The following is a 19493-nucleotide window of genomic DNA, read 5'->3' as shown; positions in this document are numbered from 1 at the left end:
TATTGGGTAATATGAGTGTAAAGGTCACTATAGGGGTGTTATTTTGTATCAAGAGGGCTCTAATAATGATAGAAATCATATTTGGAAAGTCATGCTTGAACTCTTTTTTTTCATTCATTATCATTTTCTACTGCTTATCCTCATATGGGTCGCGAGGGTGCTGGAGCCTATCCCAGCTGTCTTCGGGCGAGAGGCGAGGTACACCCTGGACTGGTGGCCAGCCAATCACAGGGCACGCATAGACAAACAACCATTCACAGTCGCCAATTAACCTAGCATGTTTTTGGAATGTGGGAGGAAACCGGAGTACCCGGAGAAAACCCACGCATGCACGGGGAGAACATGCAAACTCCACACAGAGATGGCCGAGGGTGGAATTGAACCCTGGTCTCCTAGCTGTGAGGTCTGTGCGCTAACCACTCGACCTCCATGCCGCCCGCAAAGTCAACATAAGTCATTGTAAATCTGCATGTTCTTACATTCATTGATATGGGAAAGACTATAAGAAGATCCCCACTAATAGTGGACACACCCATAAAAATGCCTAATTCTTACACTCAAAGCCAGATGACCATCATTAAGCTATAAATTCAAACCACTGGATGCTTCCCAATTATCATTTTAAACCTTTAAAACATAAACTGTAGCCAGCGATATGATTTGTAACACCACTTTTAAATTACCATATGTCTTGAACTAACAAAAGTTTTCCAATGGTTTGTGAAGCAAGAAGCACAGAAGCCTTCTCGTCATATGCGGGTCATGAGAGTAATCACAGGGGCTACGTCCCAGCAGCTCCAGGAAAACGAGGGTTTGATAGAAAACAGAGTGGGTGGGGGTCTGTGTACAGAGGGTCAGAGAGGCAGGCTTCGGATGACAAAGTTTTGTTTTTGACAAAGTTTTGTTTTTGCTTCCATTGCAATACATGTCCAGAAGGTCATCTGGGAAGTAAAGAAGGAGCGACGTTCACATACTCTTGATAGTCCATATTTTATAGCAGTTGTATATCCCACATGCTTTATTCATGTGCATTGTAAATATCAATAAAATGTTATTAATCATAATTCATTCATTAATTATTCAGTTTATGAGTTGGTAGCATGCAGCAGAGGTCGAAGAAGGTCAGTGCTTTGTACGTCCCAAGTAAGTCTCGGTTCTTCAATCCCAAGTCTCAAGTCTTAAAGGGGACCTATTATGCTCTTTCCACTTTTCTGACCAATAAATGTAGTTAGAATGTTGTATTATTGTGTTAAAATATGCCAAAGTTTCAGATAATGAGGTTTGCACATTTGGAAGTGAGCCCTGAAAGAAGTTTGGCACGGCTCTGAAAGCTCGGTTTCAGAGAGTTTTTTCTAACACCGGCTCCCTGTGATGTCACAGTGGGTAAGACTGTTGAATACAAGTGACCTGCCCTCCCCCAATCTGAAGATTTCACGTATCCAATCACAGCAGAGTGGGCGTGCACGGAGATGGCTATGGGTGGAATAAATTAAAACAGAACGTTTTGGAAAACCAAGGAAATACAGCTGGAATCGGTGCGGATTCTAGAAACTCTAGAAAGCTTTTACATAGTCCACAACTCGAGGAATTAGCATAATAGGTCCCCTCCAAGTCAAGAAAAGTCGGGATAACTGTGAGTCTTAACCAAATAAAATAACATGACTTTGTAACTATGGACACTGGACTGGTGGCCAGCCAATCACAGGGCACATATAGACAAACAACCATTCACACTCACATTCATACCTATGGACAACCTAGCATGTTTTTGGAATGTGGGACGAAACCGGAGTACCCGGAGAAAACCCACGCATGCACGGGGAGAACATGCAAACTTTACATGGAGATGGCCGGGGATGGAACTGAACTCGGGTCTCCTTGCTGTGAGGCTTGTGTGCTAACCACTCACCCACCGTGCAGCCCATTTTGTGACTTTTGAATACAAATTACCATCAATTATTTTCGGTAGCATGGTGTTAATCACTGCCACTCTCTGACATTTAGGTGCTCACATTTGTTTTTAAACCTGATTGGACATTAATAGATGCATTCAATGAATCAAATTCTGTGGGAAAATTTCAGTCTTTACTAGACCGTCATCCATGCTCCTGTCTCCAGTAGCGTAGCCACCTTTGCCCTCTACATCAGCTACCGGCTGCACGCTGCTCCAGACTAGCAGTCTGAGACATGGCAGGCATTCCTCTAATGCATCCATATCATCCATACTGTAATTCCAGTAAGGACTTATTCGATCACACACTAACTTATTTTCATCTCACTCCAATTATGCTGTACATTGATTCACTGTATATCATGCATTCGGTTCTTCCTTGAGGTTTTTATTTATATTAAAATTGTCTGAGGGAAAATGAACCCGACAATGTCAATCAGGAGACACTTGTCATATTTGATTACACTTAATTTGAGAGTAGACACATCATCAGCGCCTTCCAGCGTAACGTAACCTTGAAAAGACTCACTAATCTGTCTGCTCATCAACCTTGCAGATCTCAGCCCAAGTCCACATATAACTCGGGAAGTATCCTTGCCGTGCATTCAGTCAGTCGAGGAGTGCCAAGCTCAGCAAGGATTTACCTCATACATGCCCGATTATGCTCAATATGTCAGTTTAAGGGGTCAGAGAGGTAAAAAAAAAGTTGATACATACTTGCATAAACTATTCATCTTACAATGAAATAAGGTATTTTTATTATTATTAAATAATAATAATAATAATAAATAATAATAAAATAATATATTTTTTTTTTACTATTATTATTATTATTTAGGTATTTGGTGGGATGGCTACTTGAATCCAGTCCTTGTTTCACTCACTCCCCTCTAAACCAGGGGTCTCAAACACGCGGCCCGTGGGCCAAATGTGGCCCGCAGGAAACTAGTTTGAGGCCCTCGCCTTGATATGAAAGTTTAATGTTAGTGCGGCCCGCGCAAGTTTGATATGGATGCTGTATGGTATCATGTACCCAGAAAATATTATTACGTTTGATTAATGTTCATGTTAAAGGTTAAATAACTGTTAATAGTTAACCTCCCTATCTGTGTGGAAGTGGTAGGTTTTTGGCTATTTAAGTTTAAAGGAAATAACTTGAAGGCTACTGTTTAGGTCGCTAGATCTCTAGTTTGCGAGTTAGCATGTGTCTCAAGACCCTGCAGTTGCGCAATATGTTGTAAATAAAAAAAGTATAAATGTGACTATAGTCGTGTTTTGTCATGTCTACAGGGCTCTAATAATGCTTTGTTCATTTTAATCTGAAAAAATAATTTGTCTACCCACCAACTATATGTGGTTTCTTAAGTTTTTATTATTTTCCGTTTTATTATTATTATTATTATATTTATTTATTACTGATTGATTGATTTTCTTTATTCTTGATTCATTTATTTTTCATCTTATTTTGTGTAGAAAAATAAAAATTACAATATTTGAGAACAGTGGAATGTTTTATCAGAGCTTTTCTTGTAGAAAATCGAAACCAAAGCAAACATTATTCATTTTTCTGTTTGTAATAAATGTGGGGTTTTATGTTTTTTTTTGGAAAACCTGATGCGGCCCAGTCTCACCCAGACCCTAGCTCCAGTGGCCCCCTAGTAAATTCAGTTTGAGACCCCTGATTTAAATGGTGCCTGCAAGCTGATTCTTTTTTTGCTATTTTGCTCTCTCTCATTAAATTACTTTTTATATAATTGATATAATAATAATAATTTGGATTTTACTTTTATTATACTGCTGCATGACAACACACAGCCAAAGTACTGTTTATGTTGTCTTTCCAATGCCATGTCAAAACGACTGCTGTTCCTCAAATGACCGCGGTGGCGCTGTGGGAGCAGTGGCGTACATATGATCACGTGCTCATGACGTATTTATCAAACAGGAAGTAGTGCTCTCCTCTGTGAAGGTAAATCAACAAAAAGGCGGAAAACAAACATGAAACAGGTACAACTTGTGAAAAACTGATGCTGGTAGGCACTTTTAAATATAATTAAAGATATGGTACTCGGATATACCAGTTCAAGAACTGTCGGCAATGTACTGCCGCCGTTGTCCGAGTGGAGCGTTGCTCAGCACATTCATTCTCCTTCAAGTTCCGCTCAAAAGTCGACTTGTTATAGCGATGTCAAAATCCACTAACACGCCGAACCATGATGACTGGAACGGGGCAGAACTACAGGAGAGCAGAACCGAGCAGCAAAATGGCACAAGAGAGCTGACGGAGGAGGAACTGCTCATCCATAGAGTCCACACAGAAGCATGTGAGGTAATGGCAACAGTGTAAATAAGTGTATTGAAGAACAGAAATTGGCTAATATATAATTGTATATTTCTTTAATACACATTCAAGCAAATTTTGATTGATTGACATTACATGGTTTTCTTATTGGTTTATGCCAGGGGTCTCAAACTCAATTTACCTGGGGACCACTGGAGCTAGGGTCTGGGTGAGGCTGGCCCGCATCAGGTTTTACAAAAAAAAAAAGCATTTATTAAAAACAGAAAAATGAATAAACTTTGCATTGGTTCCGATTTTCTACAAGAAAAGCTCTGATAAAACATTCCATTGTTCTCAAATATCTTACTTTTTATTTTCCTACACAAAATAAGATGAAAAATAAATAAACAAATCAAGAATAAAGAAAATCAATCAATCAGTAATAAATAAATATAATAATAATAATAATAATAAAACGGCAAATAATAAAAACTCAAGAAACCACATATAGTTGGTGGGTAGACAAATTATTTTTTTCAGATTAAAATGAACAAAGCATTATTAGAGCCCTGTAGACATGACAAAACACGACTATAGTCACATTTATACTCTTTTTATTTACAACATATTGCGCAACTGTAGGGTCTTGAGACACATGCTAACTCGCAAACTAGAGAGCTAGCGACCTAAACGGTAGCCTTCAAGTTATTTCCTTTAAACTTAAAAAGCCAAAAACTTACCACTTCCACACGGATAGGGAGGATAACTATTAACAGTTATTTAACCTTTAACATGAACATTAATCAAACGTAATCATTTTTTCTGGGTACATGATACCATACAGCATCCATATCAAACTTGCGCAGTCCGCACTAACATTAAACTTTCATATCAAGGCGGGGGCCTCAAACTAGTGTCCTTATATCATCTTAAAAATGTTGATTAACACGATAATACAACACTTTAGCAACATTTCAAGTCCAGAAAAGCGGAAAAAGCATATAGGTCCCCTTTAGCAATCAATAAATTAGCTTACATAATTTTTTCTGACCTTTGACAAGATAATAGAAATCTACTAGTTTGGAAAAGACTCACTTGTTGCTTTCACTGAACCTCCAACTATCAGTCCGCGATCTGATGGAAAAGTGATTTTTTGGGCTAGATCTGGGCTAGATCTAGGTCAACTGATCTTGCATGCTGCATAAGACCCCAGGGGCAGAGGTTCACCACCCCTGATCTAAAGGATTAACCCCTACATTTTTTGAAAAGAGTACATTTGATGAAAAATGGTAAGTTGTAATGGCTGAGTTAATGGTAATCTTTATACTTTATATATTTATTTATGTTTTACTGGTCACAGTGGAGGCCGCACGGTGGTCGCGTGGTTAGCATGTTGGCCACAGAGTCAGGAGATCGGGAAGACCGGGGTTTGAATCCTGGATTCGAATCTCCGCTTGGTGTCTGAGTGGCGGTTGCATGTTCTCCCCCGTGCATGTGTGGGTTTTCTCGGGTTACTTTGGTTTCCTCCCATATTCCAAAAACATGTTAATTGGCGACTCCGAATTGTCAGTTCAGGGTGTACCCCGCCTCTCGCCCAAAGTTAGCTGCACATCTCGCAGCCCCTGTGAGGATAAGCGGCAAAGAAAATGGATGGATGCTCACAGTGGTTAACCTCATTTTACAATTGTATATGAGTTCAAACTTAACAATGGTAAAAGTGGAACGGATTAGGAAATTGTTATGCCTCCCAAACTCATAAAAAAAATGCATCATTTTAGACAGAATTTGTCACACACTGCTGTGAAACTGGTTTTGCCCTTTTGTCCCTTTGCAGTTGTTTTAAATGACCTATTATGCTCATTTTTCGATTCTTTGTATTGAGTTGTAGTTTCCTGTAGAGCAGCTACACACAATAACCCGCACAGCTTTTTAGATTTTGTAGAATCTGCACCTATTCTAGCTTTATTTCCTTTGATTTGTGCTTCCTGCCAAAAAATGGTCTGTTTTAATTTATGTATTGGATGACATTTTTAGCTAATTGGTTATTTTTAGCCTTATGTATTATTTTAGCTGTTTGAAGATGAACTATATCAGCAAGTTGAAGTATTTGTGATTTTAGAAATAAGGAGTTAGTATGTTCTCTGTAGGCGGCATTATGAATTATCCTTACTGACCTTTTTTTGCAGTACATTTAGCGAGTGAAGATTGCTTTTTTTATAGTTATTATCCCATATTTCCACACAATAAGTAAGATATGGTAGAACCACAGAGCAATAAAGAGTGTGGAGTGATTTCTGATTGAACAAATTTTGCTTTGTTCAATATTGAAAATATTTCTGGCTACCTTATGTTGTATATTTGTAATATGAGGTTTCCGGCTCATATTTTCATCTATTGTGTTTTTCGTTCACCCTTTCAATGTCTACACTGTCTATTTGTATTTGCTGGTGATTGTCTTTTCTGCTGTTACCAAACAGCATGATTTTAAAATCAATAAGTATGTCTACAAAAAAATGTGGCGAAACCGAGAAAATAGGTTTGAGTCACAGGGATTGTATTTCAGCGTAGTATAAAAAGCTTAATGGCGGTGGTATTTTGTATTTTTTTTTTTTTTTGTCAGATCCTTCACATCCTTCAGATTGTCTCGACTCCTCCGTCAAACGCAGTTAGCGAGGCGTGCAGTGGTAGGTGCATCTGCACGCCTTTAGGCAATCTCTGTTGTAAATATTGTGCTCCTGAGTGTGCAGTGAAGTTGAGGCAAGTTGGCCACGACCTGAGGAGAGTGTTAAGACCTGGGTGGGAAAAGCACAATGCAAAGTGTGTGTGTGTGTGGGGGGGGTCTAGCTGTGCCAGCTTCACTATGTGGCCCGCGCAATGGCATGTGAAATGACAGGCTGTGTCACCAAAAGGCCCGGGGCTTTTTTGTCTTTGTGGCCTGTCAAAGCTCACCAACTAGTGGGCTCTCATTTTGAAACAGACTGAGAGGTGACATTTCCGAACTTCCTGAGGGATGGCAAAAGAGTTTGGTGTTTTTCGCTCGCAGAAGGTGGTTTGCATGTATGAACAGTTGGAGCGTAAAATAAAAGGTTGTGTCACAAATGTATTTGTATAGCTGAATTAGATACAAGCTAAGTAAATCATGGGCTCATCATTGCATATTTTCGACTAATGAATTGCACACAAAAGAACTGCACTAATTAATCTGTAATATCATATAAGAAACTATGTTTTTACATCTCTTTCGATGCATAGAGGTCACATCCACCCCTCCTGTCTTTTAACACAAAGCAATCTGTTATATATATTTATGTTAATTTCAGCCATGTGTTTACCTCTGCCTTTTGTTTGAGTGTATGCAAGGACAATACACGAGCCTACATATTGCCTGTTGCACTCATTAAAAAAATAATCCGTTCATTATGTTCAGGCAAAAAAACAGATGTACGTCGACCCTTCCAGTGGGTACAAGGTGTTCACAGAGTATGCCCACCTTCGGCGAGGGACATGCTGCGGCAGCGCGTGCAGACACGTGAGTTTTAACATGTTGTGTATTTTCTATCCTACCGCTCTTTTAGTTCTCTTCCATTCTGTCTCACTCTGTTCTTCTGTGATCTGGACCATGTGTTTCAATATTAGCACAACTAAATGGAATGTTAATATGGTTCTGTAACATATGTAGTGTATCGTGATAATTATGATAACATCAACTGTTTAAAGTACTGAGTACGCTCAATGGTCGCTGAGCAATTAAAATCATCACTTTTGACCTCAAAAGAACTGAACTGTAGTTGGTAAAGATGCAGTAAGAAATAATTTGGGCTTCCGCTCCCAGGCTCCCCCTACAGTTTTTGAAGTGTAATTAACATGAAATTCCGGGGGAATGTAAAACAGTGGCTTATCTACAAGCAGACCAAAGTTAGGCTAGTTGCTGTTGCTAGTTGTTATCGCAATTTGTTAGCTCGAAGAATCATGCATTGACTACTGAAGTAATTTCTACATATCTCTATATCATGGGTAATGTGAGAACTTTAGAATACTTAAGTAGGGGCAACTGTGAAAAATAATGTTAGCAATAACACAATTTACACTAACACAGCAGAAGAATTGCGTCTGATCCTACCAATATTATAGAACATTATTGGGTAAATCTTTGCACATTTGCAGTTCAGCATTCACAACCCTACAAATTTGCATATGTTTGGTTAAAATAGGCTCTTTTGACCACATAAAACACATCTGATTCACAATAAATCAGTAATAATTCATAAATATGTTATAATACAGGTACAGCGTACATGTACCACTGTTTTAAAAAAGGCAAAATTTTTACATATTTTTGTCTTTATGCTAACTTTGAGATTTTACACTTTGTTCGCCAGTCCTTGAACGCACCATAGTTGTGAAACTGTTATTTAAAAAAAGAAGAGTTCAAGCGGCTGCACGGTGGACGAGTGGTTAGCGCACAGGCCTCATAGCTAGGAGACCCGAGTTCAATTCCACCCTCAGCCATTTCTGTGTGGAGTTTGCATGTTCTCCCCGTGCATGCGTGGGTTTTCTCCGGGTACTCCGGTTTCCTCCCACATTCCAAAAACATGCTAGGTTAATTGGCGACTCCAAATTGTCCATAGGTATGAATGTGAGTGTGAATGGTTGTTTGTCTACATGTGCCATGTGATTGGCTGGCGACCAGTCCATGGCCTCTCGCCCGAAGACAGCTGGGATAGGCTCCAGCACCCCCGCGACCCTCGTGAGGAAAAAACGGTAGAAAATGAATGAATGAATATTGGGCTGTGCGAATGTAAAATTGACTATAGGGGTGTTGTTTCATATCTGGAGGGCTCTAATGCTAAATTACTGATTTAGAAAGTCAAACAGGTTTTTTTCTGCTCTAAAGAAGGAATCCTACCCTGTCTATATGTGCCCTGTGATTGGCTGGCCACCAGTCCAGGGTGTACCCCGCCTCTCGCCTGAAGACAGCTGGGATAGGCTCCAGCACCCTCGCAACCCACATGAGGATAAGCGGTAGAAAATGAATGAATGAAAAAAGAGTTTAAACATGGCAAACCCTCTTTATGACTTTCCAAATATGATTTCTATCATTATTAGAGCCCTCTTGATACAAAATAACACCCCTATAGTGACCTTTACACTCATATTACCCAATATGGTAGATATAATCAGAGAAAATAAGCCATTTAAGACATGAATTAGACACGTGCTTGTGTGTGTTTCAATAAACGTGGAGCTTCTGGAAAGGAGGGTTTGGAGTGGTAGGGGTAGGGGGGAGCAAGTGAAAATAGATATTTTTATGGACAAAAAGTAATGATCTTCACTTGTAGGTTATATTTACAGGTGGTAAAAGGTCTACTTGCTTTAAGATTTTTTAGCAACCTGCAGCATTGAACTCGATACATATAGATCAGTGCAATAAAGTACAAATATGAAAATGGAAGCACGGCTATGGACACTCATTGGAAATGAATAGAACGCTCGTAGACACCATGATTTGATTTATTACTCCATGGCCGTTTTACTCTCAAAATATTGTGTTGGTCTCTTCTGTCCCACCAAGTCTTGTTCAGATCCCTTTAGTCCCCATCCTCTCCTTTCCCGCCCTTTAATCACATCAGTCTTATCTGCGTTGATGTTTTGTCCTCTGTTTTGTAGAGTGGTTGTTCTTTGCCAGAGTGGTTGCTTCATTATTGAATTCTTCTCCTGCAGTGTCCCTACGGCCAAGTCAACGTGAAGGACCCTGCCATGAAGAAACTGTTTAATTCTCGATTTTATGTATAGGTTGAATGCGCCAAGGTAACAGGTATGGAAGATGGTTTTAAGAACGGGATGCTTCATTGTTATTTCGGCCATTTTTAGCAGCGTACTGCATGATGAAATAGGGGTAGCGACTGTGCAATGCCTCCTATACATCACAGCTATTCTGTAGTATTTTGTTTTTAAATGGAGGGAGAGAAAGGATCATGTGTAGTATACAATTTAATCGTGATTTTTATTTTTTTTTGTTTGCAAGATTTTCTTGAATATCTAATGAAATGCAGTGAGCTTCATTTTTATGAGCACTTAATTTCGGTGGTATTTCTCTTCTTTGATGTATTAACAAGGGTGGTGGGAGTATAGGAATGAAAACTGAAAGTGCATTTTAGATGTTTGCCCTCAAGATAAAGGGCATATACAGAGAAGATAACAGTCGGATGTCAGATAACATCTTGTGCTCTTTTGCTTTGCATCGCTTATTATTTTTTTTCTCTCTCATATGTACGAGTGCATGAATATTAGCATCATTTGCACTCCACATCGGCTCGACTGAACCCGCTTACCTTTGACTGAAATACTGTGTTGTTTAAAAATAGAAAAAGGGCCAAGGGTCGGCCCTCTCACTTGGCCGCCCCGCTTTTACACCACTTGATGGAATCAGGCTGTTAACAAACACGCCACGGACATCAACAGCGGCCCCACCAGACTCGCAGCCTCCTGGCAACACTTGGCTAAAGCGCATCTCCCCGCGGCTGCTCTCCTGAGCTGCAGCCTAATGAACTCTGGGCCCCCCCCCCCCAACCCCGATCCCACGACTGCAACGCATCAGCTCATGTTGGAGAGCAATGCATAGGCAGACTTAGTAGCGTACAACACCCTGTGGCTCCTAATGGGGCCAATATAGAAGAAAGGGTGCCGCTAAACACTGCACTTTGCAGCCCACAGTAATAGCAGCGCGAGGTAAGGCCAAGAGCCTGCTCTGCACCACTTGCAGATATATTGAGGAGAGATGTGAGGTTTGACTCGTTAGCGCATGTGGGAAGACGGCGCGATGCCTTCAGGCTCTGAGCATGTCACACACACGCTCGCCTGGCTTTGCCTGATTGGGCAAACAGAGGCCCGGGTGAGAGGATGGGTCTGCCGCCGAATTCTGTCGTCGCCGCCAAACCGGCGCGGCCACTATCCTCCTGGGCAGGTGGGGTCCTAAAGGCAAGCGCTTGGTGTGCCTGCGCGCGGCTACAAGGAGATTTATGATCCTAACAGTGCTGAGGAGGACAGGTTCTCGGGGACACGTCGTCAGGCGGGGATGAGAGGTGAATTTATTCGGTGTTATTGTAAACCGAGGCAGCGGAGCGTGCGGCGGCAACATTTCTACAGCGGGACGGTGAAGGTGTCACACCCATCAAGTAGGTTACCTGGGTCCGCTTGCATGCCGCCTTCCCTGCGCCTTTTTGCCCGGGGGACTTATCTGTCACTTTCAAGTAGATGCATTGCCACTCAGAGCTTTGGCAGTCCTGCAGCCTTGACCGTGAAATAGGCCAACTTGAATGTCTGCCTCATTCCTCCACGTCTTTACAATCTGTTAATGGCCGGCTTTGGAATGTTGTTCCTCATGCTGTTTTAGCCAAGAACTTGATGACACAAACAACACAGCAAACTCCTGCTGCCTTCGTCCAAATCCAGCTCGTTTCAGCTTGACGGCCTTTTGTTCCCCCAAAACCATTTTCAATCGATTGTGGACAGTCCATCGAAGGAAAGGACTTTGACTGCGCTTACCGAGAGTGAAAGTGAAAACTTTTTTTTTTGCCTGGTGTTTTTTTTGCAAATACCAAGGAAGGAGTCGTTACGTTACGGTGAAAAATTCATTTTTTGAGGTGATTTCTCACATTGTCATGGCAGGGTAGCTTACATACTGATTTTTATTTTTGTAATGGACAGGAGTTAGAGATACTGTACAATGGATCCCTACATATTCATGATTCAGCATGCACAGCCCTGCAAATTCCCTGGATTTTTCATCCAAAAAAATTTTTTTTTCATCAGTAATTTAACCAAATTTTTTAAATGTACCCTAAAAATGTATACATTTGTATACATACTTTGTGATAAGCATTAAGCTTTTGTATTTTGTGCAGGGTTCTGGAGCTGAATCTAATATAATAATCGCAACTTTTCTTGCAACTGTTGATCCAAAATCAGAGCAGAACATTACTGTCAAGCCAGCAGGATGCTTTGGAGGAATAAAAAAAAACAATCATTATAGTTGTACATGCAGAAAACAATGCATCAAATTGTTGATGCGGACTTCCTGTTTATCTTGTTGCGCTCAAACTAAACAGTGTTTCCTACAGTGCTGGCATTTGAAATTTTTTTTGGCCCCATGGTGGGGTATTTTGCATGCAATAAAAAAATGCAAGGACAGTTGAGTCGTCTAATCTAATAATCGCAACTCTTCTTGCAACTGTTGATCCAAAATCTGAGCAGAACATCACTGTCAAGCCAGCAGGATGCTTTGGAGGAATAAAGTGGCCATCAGTACCAATTGCGGATTTTTTTAATTTTAATTAATGTAACCCCCACAGAAGCCTATAACAAGCACAAATAATAATTATAGTTTTTCATGCAGAAAACAATGCATCAAATTGTTGATGCGGACTTCCTGTTTATCTTGAGCTCAAACTAAATAGTGTTTCCCACAGTGCTGGCATTTGAAAATTTTTTTGGCCCCATGGTGGGGTATTTTGCATTAACATGCAATAAAAAAAATGCAAGGACAGTTGAGTCGTCTAATCTAATAATCGCAACTCTTCTTGCAACTGTTGATCCAAAATCGGAGCAGAACATCACTGTCAAGCCAGCAGGATGCTTTGTAGGAATAAAGTGGCCATCAGTACCAATTGCGGATTTTTTTAATTTTAATTAATGTAACCCCCACAGAAGCCTATAACAAGCACAAATAATAATTATAGTTTTACATACAGAAAACAATGCATCAAATTGTTGATGCGGACTTCCTGTTTATCTTGTTGCGCTCTAACTAAATAGTGTTTCCCACAGTGTTGGCATTTGAAAATTTTTTTGGCCCCATGGTGGGGTATTTTGCATTCACATACAATAAAAAAAATGCAAGGACAGTTGAGTCTTCTAATCTAATAATCGCAACTCTTCTTGCAACTGTTGATCCAAAATCAGAGCAGAACATCACTGTCAAGCCAGCAGGATGCTTTGGAGGAATAAAGTGGCCATCAGTACCAATTGCGGATTTTTTTAATTTTAATTAATGTAACCCCCACAGAAGCCTATAACAAGCACAAATAATAATTATAGTTTTTCATGCAGAAAACAATGCATCAAATTGTTGATGTGAACTTCCTGTTTATCTTAATAGTGTTTCCCACAGTGCTGGCATTTGAACATTTTTTGGCCCCATGGTGGGGTATTTTGCATTAACATGCAATAAAAAAAATGCAAGGACAGTTGAGTCGTCTAATCTAATAATCGCAACTCTTCTTGCAACTGTTGATCCAAAATCAGAGCAGAACATCGCTGTCAAGCCAGCACGATGCCTTGGAGGAATAAAGACTTCCTGTATATCTTGTTGAGCTCAAACTAAATAGTGTTTCCCACAGTGCTGGCATTTGAAATTTTTGTTGGCCCCATGGTGGGGTATTTTGCATTCACATGCAAAAATGCAAGTACAGTTGAGTCTTTAACGATTAGGGTGGTTTTTTTTTGGGCACTCGATTTTACTGGACAATACAGTACAGGGCAAAAGGACTAGTTTATAATGTGAAACTGTACAAAATCCAACACGCTGTAAGAAAACCGAGGGAAAAATTGAGGTTTGACCGTAGAGTAGAATTCCATTTTCGGCAAACTCAGCGTTATAGCAGCATTCCCTGATTTGATTTGGAGATTCCAGCAGGCAGGCAGACAAGTGGTGTTTCTTTCAGGCGTTTTTGGACTGAACATCACTGACCTTCAGCTGAAGCATATGCTTCACCAGAGCATGCGTGGCAGCAATAGACCTTGTGCCTTTCCACAGGACGATGGCACTAGCCGCAGAGAAAAAGAGAGCTGTCCAGTTCGGAACTGCGACCAGACGTGCTCCGGTCTCAACCAGTTGACAGGCCGAGCAGCTCCCCTCCTGCCTCAGCTGTCCCCCGCACCCCTCACTCCATCTCAAAACAGGCACGACAGCCCCCGCCCGCGGCCAGCGGCTTCCACCACTGTCACTAACAGCGTCTCCGTCACTGTTGGCCAGAACGTCCGCAGACTGACACACGCTTAGCAGGGGGGGTGGAAAACTTGAGTGGCATTTTTATGATGGCTAAAAGGAACATCAATCCCAGCACTATAGCCATGTATGTTTGAGTGTGTGCACGTGTGGAAGAGTGCACGTGTGTCTTGATATTCAAGCAGCATTTGAGCAGCCCTTACATCAGCGTGTGGTCTTTTCTACACAGACAATGTCAAGTCGCCTCAGGGCAGCAGCCTGCGCAGTGGTCATATGGACAACCCGATCCCTGTGGTAGAATTAGGGATAAAAACACACACACGGTCGCTGCGTGACAGTCAGGGTGCCAGATTCCTTCGGACAGACATGGCTGCAAATAGCACAGAGGGGCGCTTTCAACCCCTGGACTGCAACTGGTGCATGGTCTCATGCCAGGCTATGCCGCCGCCGCCAGATGAGCCCTGATAAAAGGAGAGTCCGGAGCGGTCACTGGCACCTAAATGTGGCATCGTTTTGGCAGGTTTATTTCAACCGACAGTAGCTCAGTCTGCAGGAACTTGCAGACCAAAGGGGTCGTAGAATGGACACCCACTGAGAACCCTTGGCCTGATGCGGAAGACCAAGCGTGTAGAGCAGGGGTCAATTTACCTGGGGGCCACTGGAGCTCGGGTCTGAGTGAGACTGGGCTGCATCAGGTTTTCCCCCCAAAAAAAACGCATTTATTAAAAACAAAAAATTTTTTAAAACTTCACTTTGGTTCCAATTTTCTACAAGAAAAGCTCTGATAAAACAACTGTTCTCAAATATCTTTTTATTTTTCTACACAAAATAAGATAAATAAACAAATCAAGAATAAAGAAAATCAATCAATCAGTAATAAATAAATATAATAATAATAATAAAAACTTACGAAAGCACATATAGTTGGCGGGTACACAAATGATTTTTTTCAGATTAAAATGAACAAAGCATTATTAGAGCCCTGTAGACATGACAAAACACGACTATAGTCACATTTATACTTTTTTTATTTACAACATATTGCGCAACTGCAGGGTCTTGAGACACATGCTAACTCACAAACTAGAGAGCTAGCGACCTAAACGGTAGCCTTCAAGTTATTTCCTTTAAACTTAAATAGCCCAAAACTTACCACTTCCACACGGATCGGGAGGATAACTATTAACAGTTATTTAACCTTTAACATGAACATGAATCAAACGTAATAATTTTTCCGGGTACATGATACCATACAGCATCCGTATCAAACTTGAGCGGGCCGCACTAACATTAAACTTTCATATCAAGGCGGGGGCCTCAAACTAGTGTCGATTCGTGGCCAGCCAATCACAGGGCACATATAGACAAACAACCATTCACACTCACATTCATACCTATGAACAATTTGGAGTCGCTAATTAACCTAGCATGTTTTTGGAATGTGGGAGGAAACCGGAGTACCCGGAGAAAACCCACGCATGCACGGGCAGAACATGCAACTCCACACAGAGATGGCCGAGGGTGGAATTGAACCCTGGTCTCCTAGCTGTGAGGTCTGCGCGCTAACCACTAGACCGCCGTGCCGCCCCAAAACACATTTTATGGATAATAATTATAGTTTTGCATGCATAAAAGAACACAAAATGTATATAAATGGCAAAGAACGCTATGTAGACAGCTGAGAGTTGTATACGGAAAAACCGAGACAAATTTTTGGCATTCAAATTCGGGCATACAGATACCGAAGCACATTTCCCTTACTGCAAAAGCGTGATACTTTCTTCTCTACAATGTATGCTTCAAGCAGAAGGCATCACCTAAACTGGTACGTCTACCCTGAAAAGCAGTAAAGAACATCCATCTATCATGTTACCATGTCCTTTCTAGTGCGGCCAGATATGGACTAATACGTGCACCAGTCCCCTGGAGGGTACCCTATCCCCACAGGACACACAGGGGAGGTGTGTGTGGAGGTGTCGGTGAGCTGTTCTGGGTGCAGCGAGGGAGTGTGTGTGTGGGGCGTGCAGGCAGCAGTTGGTGTGCAGAGACCAGAGGCTCAGGCTAGCTAGTTAAGAGCTCCTCTCTCCCATCCTCCATCTGCCAGGGACTGGGGTTGTGATTTGAGCTCCAGCAGAGCAGAGCAGGAAGGAGATCGAAGGAGGGGTGGTGTGTCGGCGAAGGGGGGGGGGGGGGGGGGTGAAGAGACAGAAAAGAGGGAAAGTGAAAGAGCGAAAGAAATGATGAAAAGAAAGGCATGCTTGAAAAGTTTAGATCAGGGTTCATTGACACCCAGGGGCTCCATAGTGTAGATATGGTAATGGTAATGGTAATGGTAATGGTTTTATTTCATTTGAACATGCATCAGATTACAATTGAATGCATCACATAATCAGTTCACAGTTCCACATGTCCAAAAGGAGTAGGAAGAAGCAAAGCTTATTAAATCCTACCCCTCCATCTGGTACTTTTACAATCAGTAACTGTCACATTTGTTCACTTCCTGCTTTCCTAATATAAATTAAGTTTTTTTTTTATTATTTTCTTTAATTATTTTTTATTTTTTTGTTTAATTTATTTTCCACCGGATAAAATTAATGTATAATTTAATTTATTTAAAAAAAAAAAATTTGTCCCGTACTGCAGTACTCGGTGATATGAGTATCCAATGCCATAATGGGTACCATAGTAAGTGTCAATATAGTGATATATATAGCACATCATGACTGGTTCAAGACTCTTCATCCTTGTATTTAGCAAACATCAACTGCTTGTATTGTTTCTTGAATTGGCTCATCGTTGTGCATTGTTTGATTTCCTTACTCAATCCATTCCATAGTTTGATTCCACATACTGAAATGCTATGGCTAGCATAACGTAGTCCTAGCATAGAAGTGTTTCAAATGTACTTCTTCCCTGAGATCATATTTCTCCTCTCTTGTAGAGAAGTATTGGATGACATTTTTAGCTAATTGGTTATTTTTAGCCTTATGCATTATTTTAGCTGTTTGAAGATGAACTATATCAGCAAGTTGAAGTATTTGTGATTTTAGAAATAAGGAGTTAGTATGTTCTCTGTAGGCGGCATTATGAATTATCCTTACTGGCCTTTTTTTGCAGTACATTTAGCGAGTGAAGATTGCTTTTATAGTTATTAGCCCATATTTCCACACAATAAGTAAGATATGGTAGAACCAGAGAGCAATAAAGAGTGTGGAGTGATTTCTGATTGTGAACAAATTTTGCTTTGTTACAATATTGAAATATTTCTGGCCACCTTATGTTAGTGTTTCAAATGTACTTCTTCCCTGAGATTATATTTCTCCTCTCTTGTAGAGAAGTATTGGATGACATTTTTAGGTAATTTGTTATTTTTTAGCCTTATGCGTTATTTTAGCTGTTTGAAGATGAACTATATCAGCAAGTATTTGTGATTTTAGAAATAACAAATAACAAAAATGTGTGATTCTAGAAATAACAAATACTGTGATTTTATAATATAATGTGATTTTAGAAATACAAATAACAAAAATTTGTGATTTTAGAAATAAATACTTCACCTTGCTGATATAGTTCATCTCCAAACAGCTAAAATAGGATAGATAGGATGGGAAAAATAACATTTACTGTATATTTTGTGCTTTTACCACATCTTTAGTTGGTCCTAGAAAAGGTTAAGAACTACTGATATGTCATTTAGCTAAATTGAAGTGATTTCTTTATGTCTTGCCCGATAATTATGGCATCATGTCTGCTTTGTTTGTAAATATTTCCAGGATGCCTCAGCCTCCTCCTCCTCCTCCTCCTCCTCCTCCTCCTCCCCGCTTAGGCTCATGTGACTGGGATGCAAGCTTTACAGCACTTTACTCCTCCCATCTGATCCTCCTCCTTTCCCAGCTCCTCTCCCTCATCCTGTCAGCATTCCGCCTGTTGGCTCCTTCACGGGTATACCACAGCAGATCCTGCATGCCGCCTTCAGTGTGGCCCAGAAATGCTAGCATGGCGCTGAGGTCTGAGGTATAGTCCGGTCGAAGGCCCGCACAGATGCCCGCTATGTGGTGGTGTGCCCCACGCACACTGAAATGCATCCCAGTGGCTTTGCATTATTGATGAGATACATTGTGACGCCAAAGCGGGCAGAAGGAGCAAAAAAAAAAAACGACTGTATAGCAGTATGGAGCATGCTCATTTATGCAGGCAGCACAGAGGTGTAATTAATTGTCACCCTTTGCTCTGAGCCGCAGCGTTCATCCAGACAATATCCCATTCGCTCCTTGTCAAGTGAAATCACTCCACCCACACCTCTCAGTGTGCCGTCCTCCAAGTGTGATCCAACCCCTCCTTGGATGGGCTCCCTGTGTCATGTTAACAGTTCAATTCAAGTGCACAGGCGCCGTGCCCTTAAAGGTCTGTGCTATTTTATGACCAACGGGAGCGTTTTTTATTTTTTTTAATGATATCCAGCCTTTTGGGGTTATGAATATTCAACATCAAACAGACATTACATTAATGATATTGTAGGTGTGGAAAAAATATCGTCTCATTAGAGGTCGGCTACAATCAAGCAGCTTCAAAACAATATTTAATATTCAGGACAACACAGGCTTATCATTATTAAACAGTGTTTTAAACGGCTGTACATTTTTTTTTCTTCTTTTATTTATTTATATGTTGCAGTGTGAGGCCAAATGTGTTTGGAATGGCAAATACAAGCAATTATATGTAAGTATGAGCTATAATTATACATTTTTTAATTGTTTATAATATCACCCATTGTTATTTTATTGCTGGATTCATAGATCATATTAATTATGCTGGTTGTAAAATGGTTCTTAAAAAAAAAAAAGCATCCTTTAGAGCAGGGGTCTCAAACACGCGGCCTGCGGGCCAAATGTGGCCGCCAGGACACTATTTTGAGGCCCCCGCCTTGATATGAAAGTTTAATGTGCAAGTTTGATATGGATGCTGTATGGTATCATGTACCCAGAAAATATTATTACGTTTGATTCATGCTCATGTTAAAGGTTAAATAACTGTTAATAGTTATCCTCCCTATCCGTGTGGAAGTGGTAAGTTTTTGGCTATTTAAGTTTAAAGGAAATAACTTGAAGGCTACCGTTTAGGTCGCTAGCTCTCTAGTTTGCGAGTTAGCATGTGTCTCATATGTTGTAAATAAAAAGAGTATAAATGTGACTATAGTCGTGTTTTGTCATGTCTACAGGGCTCTAATAATGCTTTGTTCATTTTAATCTGAAAAA

The 19493-nt window shown here is 40.6% G+C and overlaps 1 protein-coding gene across 2 annotated transcripts; it reads left to right on the top strand.

The window, feature by feature from the left end:
- Nucleotides 1-3865: 3865 nt before the first annotated feature.
- Nucleotides 3866-19391, top strand: lg4h1orf53 (linkage group 4 C1orf53 homolog). 2 transcript variants are annotated; one of them, XM_078789956.1, is made up of 4 exons: nt 3866-4280; nt 7660-7761; nt 9954-10047; nt 18012-19391. In XM_078789956.1, the coding sequence occupies exons 1-3, from the start codon at nt 4050-4052 to the stop codon at nt 10023-10025; spliced, it is 405 nt and encodes a 134-aa protein (XP_078646082.1). In that variant the 5' UTR covers nt 3866-4049; the 3' UTR covers nt 10026-10047; nt 18012-19391. The 2 variants fall into 2 exon arrangements, with proteins under 2 accessions (XP_078646082.1, XP_078646083.1); XM_078789957.1 differs by lacking the exon at nt 18012-19391 and adding an exon at nt 14047-14940.
- Nucleotides 19392-19493: the final 102 nt, after the last annotated feature.

The sequence above is a fragment of the Doryrhamphus excisus genome, linkage group LG4 (assembly GCF_037039965.1).
Source record: "Doryrhamphus excisus strain RoL-2023G ecotype Guam linkage group LG4, RoL_Dexc_Guam_v1.1, whole genome shotgun sequence".
Classification (NCBI taxonomy): domain Eukaryota; kingdom Metazoa; phylum Chordata; class Actinopteri; order Syngnathiformes; family Syngnathidae; genus Doryrhamphus; species Doryrhamphus excisus.
Note: the sequence above shows the minus strand (reverse complement) of the source record. Positions and strands in the feature narration are given on the sequence as shown.